This window comes from Bubalus bubalis, chromosome 2, assembly GCF_019923935.1.
Source record: "Bubalus bubalis isolate 160015118507 breed Murrah chromosome 2, NDDB_SH_1, whole genome shotgun sequence".
Classification (NCBI taxonomy): domain Eukaryota; kingdom Metazoa; phylum Chordata; class Mammalia; order Artiodactyla; family Bovidae; genus Bubalus; species Bubalus bubalis.
In genome coordinates, this window is record NC_059158.1 from 36,838,828 (window position 1) to 36,846,351 (window position 7,524).

Below are 7,524 nucleotides of genomic sequence, written 5' to 3' on the forward strand. Positions count from 1 at the left end.
TCCCTCTTCTTTGCGGCCCCTGGAGACACACCCCTTGGGACTTAATGCGCAGGCGCCGCTCTACCCAACTTGCATTCGGCTGTCTCGTTACGCATGCCCGGGCGGCGGCGGCGGTCGGGCTTCACCGCCGGAAGTTCGGCGGCCATCACCAAAGAGTGCTGGTTCGGCTAGCTAGCTAGAGGGGCTCGTTTCCGCCCGGCTCCCGGATGGTGGGCGGCCATCTTAGGTACGCGCAATTAAAGGCTGTGGTGGGATTGGCTTCGTATCGTGGGCTCGTCCGCTGCTACCCACCTACCAGAGCCCTTCCCCGCGGGGCGGGACCTCGTAACGGCTAACTCCTTTCCAGGTGAAGGGTAACGGGGGTACGTTGGGTCTTTGAGCGAGCCTCCTCGCTTCCTCCCACGGGATCCCGGGACAGGCCCTACGCCCTGGCTGATCACCCCTAGGGTAGGAGACAGAGAATGGGAGGCCTCTCTCTACTTCTTCCCCCAGTTCCCCCCCCCCCCCCAAAAGATGGGGGTGAGCCTTCCTTAAGGGGCCGCCTTCCCTCTCACCCCTGCCCGCGTCTTGGCAGTACACTCCGCCTGACCGGTACACTCTCTAGTTGGCGACCTTTTTGTCTCTGGGCCAGACCCAATGGGGAAGTACTCTTGCATCTTTCAGAGAAAAGACTGTCCTAAATCAGCCTTGCTCGGCGCGGGCTCGGGGAAAGGAGGAGGCGGGTCCTAGGACTGCCTTTCTTCCGCTCCTGGGAAGCGCGAAATGCAATCGGGTCATGGCCGCCTCCGAACCCAGGCATTACTCCTCTCCTTCTTACCCCGAGGATTTTTGCGTTCCTTTCTAGAGAAGTCACACTCAGTAATAAACGGTGGGGGGAAAAGTTAGTACGTGGGTGGTCAGGGCAGTCTGAATGTAATATATTTGGGCTGCCTAAGCATTTTTACTCTCTTTTTATAGCTGAAGAAACACTTCAGTTCTGGAAATAGCGACCCAGTATCATGGCTGGCAGCCCTAATGAAGATTCAGAAGGAAGCCGAGTGCGTAACAACTATTAACTTATTGGTGAACTGAAATTAAGAATGATTGAGGTCAAAGCACAAACACTTTTTAATTAAACTAGTAATTGAATTGTCTTTTTTCCTCTCCTGTTGATTTATTTTAGAAAGGCTGATACAATCTTAGGCAGAGCCCACTCATTACTTTGCACATGCTTTAATTCGCTTTAGATAACTCATTAAGTTCTGAAAATATGTCTTCTAAATGAAGGAGGGATGAGGGGGGGAGAGGTGGTGGTGGTGGTGGTGGTGGTGGTGGTGGTGGTGGGCACAGGAAAGGAAAAGAAGTAGCTTAGTATTTTTCTATATGTAACAAAAGTTTCTTTCTCTTTGCACATTTTAGATTACTTATGTGAAAGGAGACCTATTTGCATGTCCCCAAACAGACTCTTTAGTGCATTGTATCAGTGAGGACTGTCGAATGGGCGCTGGGATAGCTGTCCTCTTCAAGAAGAAATTTGGAGGAGTGCAGGAACTATTGAATCAACGTGAGTTTTGAAAGCAGCTGAACTCATGTGCCCCGATTAGACCATCTTTTGATGCTCCTTTTAAGCTTAATAATTTAAACAAGATATATATGCACAGATGGGGTTCCTAACTACCGAGCCCTTTTAACTCTTCAGATTTAAGTTTTTCCTCTACAGAGATGATCTCTAGTTTGGGTTGGCCCACGAAACCTGAGTTCTTGTAAAAGTTTTAAATTTCTTCTCCCTTTTTCATAAATGTTTTTTAATAATATTACTCAATTTGTCTGAAGCCTTTAATAACTCTGGCATGCTTAACAAAGTCCACAGCTTTTAGCCTGGCATTCAGGATTCCCTGTTTGCCCATACTGTGCTTATGCTTCAAAGAGTTTAGAACTTTTCCTTACAAACACTTCCCGTTCCTTGCTCCCAGTGATTGTAAAGCAGAAATGTGTACCAGAATCAGAGGTGGAGCTTCTGAAAACAGTTGCTTAGACCAAGTCCAGGCTTACTGAATCAGTCGCCACTGGTGATTCTGCTCCCAGCCTAAAGAAAGCAACTTCTTACTGCTTTGTATTGTATTTGTTTCAAAACACTACACAGTTCTTCTGACTGGACACTGTTAAATAATTTAGTTTTTAATGTTAATACATCTATGTTCCCCCATAATGCTTAACACATTAGCTGTTTGTATGTAAAAATATAATTATTAAATACACATTTGGCAAGTGAAAAATGCTGCACATTCTAAAATATTTCAAGGCAATAGACATTAACATTTTTTAAGAGAACAAGAAAGGAAATTTGAAAATGTAGCAGGATTGAAGGTGGATTGTGAGGAAAACATGATTGAAAACATGATTTCCTAAAACAGCAGGAAAACTGGAAGTTAAGGAATATGGTATTTAGGAAGGCTGATAAGGATCAAAGGGTTCTTCAGAGTTGAAAATTAATTCTAGTTCTGAAGTAGACTCAGATCTATAAAGATCTTTTAAAAATCTAAGAATGAAGATCACTGTTTCGGTATTTCTTTTTTTACTATTAAATAACTGTTTTTCTTAGAGAAAAAGTCTGGAGAAGTGGCTGTTCTGAAGAGAGATGGGCGATATATATATTACCTGGTAAGACGGGGCCAATTCTCAGTAAGTTTTAAGTATTAGCAAACAGATGGGCTTTGCTGCATTTATGTTGATCACAAGTGTTTCTTTATAGACAACCAAAAATGTCGAAAAGCTGACCTCATGCCGACTCAGATCCAGAGGTGGTGGCTATTTGGTGCACTGGGTTAGAAACATCAGGCTGCATCCCAACTCCGTGGGAAAAAGCTGGATATTTACCAAAGACCTGTTACATGATGTGCGAAAGTTAGGGATGCTTCCCTTGCTTTAATTCCTTCATTGTCGTAGTGAAATAGAGACAATAAAGTCCCAAGAGACGGATTGCTCAAAAGAGTTTTTCTCTCATCCTTCCTTACCAAATGCAGTGCCAGGTAATAACTCTGCTCCTCTCCTGCTTGCTTCCTCCATGTGGATTTCTTCCATTGTCCCAGTGGTCTTTGACCTGTGAAGGAGTGCAGCTTCTTGGTGATGCTGCTGGATGACTTAGAGCCAACTTCACTACAAGCTTGATTTAGGTAGCACACAAAGTGGGGATGCTGTCCTTAAGGCTACTGTGACTTGCAGTCTTGTTTGGAATGCTACCAGTTTCTTTCTGTGCTTTTATAGGGAAATAAAAGGCAAGCACTGTTTCTAAATAAATAAGCCTAACAGGAAATTTTTAGGTGCTATGGGTTCTTCCTTGTTACAGATACATAGCTTATCTCTTGGAAGTGGCACAAGAACTTTGACCTACCTTGCTTAAAAACAATAGACAACAGGCACACCTGCTAATCTGGGTTTCTTAGGAAAAGAAAAGATGTGGCAGTGTCTGGGTCTCTGGCTCTCTTCAGTGGATTCCTGAGGGGCTCCCATATCTGGAAGAGACCGTATGACATTTGTTATCTAGACTAGTCTATAAAAGTATACTTATTTTAATTATCATGATGTTGGGAGAACATGATGACGTTTTTTGCCTCTCATTTTGGTCTAATGGAAATTTGAATTTGTTCTTTGTACTCAGATTACAAAGAAAAGGGCTTCACACAAGCCAACTTATGAAAACTTACGGAAGAGTTTAGAGGCTATGAAGTCCCATTGTCTGAAGAATGGAGTCACCGACCTTTCCATGCCAAGGCAAGGAAATCCAGGGCCCTCAGTGAAGACTTGATTGGTGGGGTTTACTGTCTTAGCCAAAGAGAAATGACTTAAAAGCTTATCTTAACCCAAAATGTAGACTTAAAGGCGGACAAATTTCAAAACATTTAAAAATCATCAGTAAACCAGTTGTCAGATCTTCGCTCAAGGCATGCCCATCTTTTAGCTTGGGCTGAATGAATCAGGATGATTAAAACACAGGTCTTCCTCAGCCCGCCTAGTAGGGAGGGAGCGTTGTTCACCACTATTTGTTGAATTCTAGGCATCCTCTAGTACAGCTCAAGAATCAAGACTGAGCCATTGTGATTTCTCTCTGGGCCACTTCAGGTGTCCCAAACCTGCTCATTCTGTGTGAACAAAGTTGTAGGTTATCACTGCTTTGTAAACTGAATGCTTATTTATGTTCAGCATGGATAGTAGCCAGAGGGTCTGTTGCTGATGTAACGTTCTATACCCTAGATATTGGGAACTTAAGGGACTGATGTTGGGGTTCAGTATCTTCTTTTGTTTCCTTTTCAGGAATAGGCTTGGGGTCCCTTCTCTTCCTGACTGACTAGTTCTGAGTCAGTACTGACCACGCATGCAGGTTTATTCCAGGCTCTGAGTTAGAAATGTGGCTACTTGATCCCTCATCTTACACTGGTCTGTAATATATTCATGACTTATGTACCGGAAACTTTTTTTTTTTAATCACAGTTTTTTCAGGAACTTAATGCATTAATATAAAATTATCAACTTTAAGCCTTTCTTTTTTCCCTGTGGATACTGAGGATCAGTAAAGTAACATCTTGGAAGAAAGCTGCCAGGTAGTAGTTTTGTGGGCAGATTGAGGTTTCTCACCAGGGTGTCAGGAAGATTGGAATTACAATCAGCTTGGCATTTCCCAGTTATCTTCCTTAACATTCCGTTATCATAAGTGTGTTTTTAAAATGGGCTTTCCTGGTGGCTCAGTTGGCAAAGAATCTGCCTGCAGTGTGGGAGACCCAGGTTCGATCTCGAGGTCAGGAAGATCCTCTGGAGAAGGGCATGGCAACCCAGTCCAATATTGTTACCTGGAGAATACCCATGGACAGAAGAGCCTGGCAGGTTATAGTCCATGGGGTCACAAAGAGTCAAACATGACTGAGTGACTAACACGGTTTAAAAATACCAACCTTTTCCCATCCACCCATGGCTAGTTTTCACTAGTAGAAACAGTTCTTCTGTCTCACGGCAGAGGTACACATATTTCTAAATGTACCCTGAAGTAACTGGGAATTGGTACTTTATTTTGCAAAAGAGAAGTGACAGCTATTGGATGTTAGGGCTGTCTAGGAAACAGCCTTAGGTGACTCACAATAGGCGTTAACTTCTAAACTCCCACCATAGTTGCCTATAGGTGTGAGACCAGATGTTATCTTTGGCTTTGGGTGGATGCAGCCTAGGGAAAGAGGGAAGGAGCCTTTTCCTCAATCACAACCAGTGGAGATATTTTGTCTTTTTCAGGATTGGATGTGGTCTTGATCGTCTGCAATGGGAGAATGTATCCGCAATAATTGAGGAGGTCTTTGAGGCAACAGACATCAGAATTACTGTGTACACACTCTGAACAGAAGAGCGTTTTGGATGTGTCTACCTTCTGCATCACCTGGGCCACAGGACTGAGCAAACTGACCTTAAAATGGTCAGAGGACTGTTTCTTGTGAAGTAGTCTGTGTTACAGGCCAGACCTGGGTTGCTGTATTCTCAGGATTGAATGGGACTCTGGAGGAGGGGTTTCTTGTTGCTGGGAATTTTTCAGGAAGGTAAGGGGAGGGACTAAATGCTGGGCCTAGGACCCATTTTGCTGGGGATGCCATGTGATTGGTTTGGGTTGCCACTAGGTGGCAGCATTGCTTTTACTTCTCTGCTGTTTTAAGAGAAATTTCCAGAAGGATGACCGTTTTCAGTTAATTTTGCATCTTGTGTCATTTGTGCACTTACTTGGTATTATCCTTATGGCATCAAATTGATCCTAGGAGAGAATCATGGTTTTGGTTTTTGTTTAAATTACAAAAGTTTTATGTTTACAAGGAATCTGTGGTGACAAAAATGGAAAAATAAATATCTTTTTGGGGGGGGGGAGCTCCAGTGAGGTTCTTTGCACATGTCTTTGTTGTTCTGTGTTTGGCTAATGGAGGATTCACGTGTAACTTAATCTGAAAGAGGGCCCAGTAGGAAGAGTGGCAAGGTGAGAAGACATCAGAATGTGCAAGAACACTGGAAAGGCAGGCTTTTAGAATCTCCTTGTGCTGAACTCTTTCTCTCCTGTCCACCATATAGTTTCTGTGACTAAACCTGTCTGAATTCAGTCATAAAACATAGAATAACATATGTGAAATACCTGGCAAAGTTCTTAGTGTGAACTAATGAATGACTCAATCTGCAGTTCTCAACAAAATCCATACACATCACTTTAAAATAAAGGTCCACTCCCTCTTAAACAGGAATTCTAATTTGGTAGGTAGGGGTGAGAGAGAATGGTCGGTTTTGTGTTTTTGAGTTCCAGAGGATTCTGACGTGTGTCCAGCTAAAATGGAAAACAGTAAATTTGTCCCCTTCTAAGTTCAGAGCAGCACTTTGTCCACTCTTGATTTCCATGGTGGAAGAATAAGGCTCATGGATTTTAGCCAGTGGTTCAGTATCAGGCTTCCCTGGTGGCTCAGAGGTTAAAGCGTCTGCCTGCAGTGTGGGAGACCTGGGTTCGATCTCTGGGTCGGGAAGATCCCCTGGAGAAGGAAATGGCAACCCACTCCAGTATTCTTGCCTGGAGAATCCCATGGACGGAGGAGCCTGATGGGCTACAGTCCATGGGGTCGCAAAGAGTTGGACATGACTGAGGGACTTCACTTGCAGTATCAGAGGTGTGGGGAAACAAGGAGACTATTTCCACCCTCTGTTCTCTTACTGTGGTATTGAGATTAGACAGGCCTATTGATTTTCTTCATAGAATGAATTCTTGGTCTGTCAGAGGACTTGCTGCTTTCCCAATTGTAAAAGAACTGGATTTTAGAAGGGGCTTGTTGAAACATCAGGAGAGCACTGGTTAAATGTAATCTTTGTACTTTAGACTTGTGTTCTTATTGCGTGGCAGCCTGATATGAGGCAGCAGTTTCAAAAAGTATTTGACTTCTGTATCTCTCTGTGTAACAGACAAGTTCTCTATGTTGTAGGGGTAGGGGCAGTGCTGGGAGCAAGTTCACTGTCAAACTTTTAGACTAAGGCTTTTCTTGAAGCTTTGTTTCTGTCTACAGACACAGTGAGGTTGAAAGGGAAGAAAGAATGTACAAAAAAGGAGAGTGGGGTGGTAAGAGGAAACTTAGAATTAAAGTATTTTGTTTAACTCTGCAAATAAATGTTATCACTGGGTCGAAACATTGGTTTTCTAGGATTAGGGTTAATTTGTTTCATGGAGTATGAGCCTTGTTCACATTTCTGTTAACAAAACCTAGTCTTGTGAAGGTCTGGCTGTAAGTGGAATTCCGCAGGGGTGTGATAAAGTGCCCTGTCATTTGCAGATAGTCTTGGGGTCAAATTCCGATGACTTATCACACTTGAAGCCTGGGGAAAGGAGGCATGACCTGATAATCAGAATGGACACATTATTCCTGGAAACCTAGTTAGAGTTTGGCAAACACCCAGAAATTCACATGTGAAATTTTGCTTCTACATAGGATTCAGACAAGAAACGAGACTTTAGACACCATCCTGCCCTCGCCATCAAGTATGACGCAC

At 43.4% G+C, this 7,524-nt stretch overlaps 1 protein-coding gene across 7 annotated transcripts; it reads left to right on the forward strand.

Annotated features, from left to right (window-relative positions):
* Window positions 1-86: 86 nt before the first annotated feature.
* Window positions 87-5,872, forward strand: OARD1 (O-acyl-ADP-ribose deacylase 1). Of its 7 annotated transcripts, none has more exons than XM_045163118.1 (6): window positions 87-226; window positions 958-1,037; window positions 1,399-1,543; window positions 2,582-2,640; window positions 3,638-3,750; window positions 5,257-5,872. In XM_045163118.1, exons 2-6 carry the CDS (start codon window positions 999-1,001, stop codon window positions 5,357-5,359), a joined length of 459 nt encoding a protein of 152 aa, XP_045019053.1. In that variant the 5' UTR covers window positions 87-226; window positions 958-998; the 3' UTR covers window positions 5,360-5,872. The 7 variants fall into 7 exon arrangements, with proteins under 7 accessions (XP_045019053.1, XP_045019051.1, XP_045019059.1 ...); XM_045163116.1 differs by having other exon boundaries at window positions 212-346; XM_045163124.1 differs by lacking the exon at window positions 5,257-5,872 and adding an exon at window positions 4,291-5,250 and having other exon boundaries at window positions 212-346.
* Window positions 5,873-7,524: the final 1,652 nt, after the last annotated feature.

Bases quoted from the DNA above. Each gene is read 5' to 3' on its own strand.
- OARD1 (XM_045163118.1), top strand. From the start codon at position 999: ATGGCTGGCAGCCCTAATGAAGATTCAGAAGGAAGCCGA. The intron at 1,544-2,581 runs GTGAGTTTTGAA...TGTTTTTCTTAG, and splicing joins GCAGGAACTATTGAATCAAC to AGAAAAAGTCTGGAGAAGTG. The intron at 3,751-5,256 runs GCAAGGAAATCC...TGTCTTTTTCAG, and splicing joins ACCGACCTTTCCATGCCAAG to GATTGGATGTGGTCTTGATC.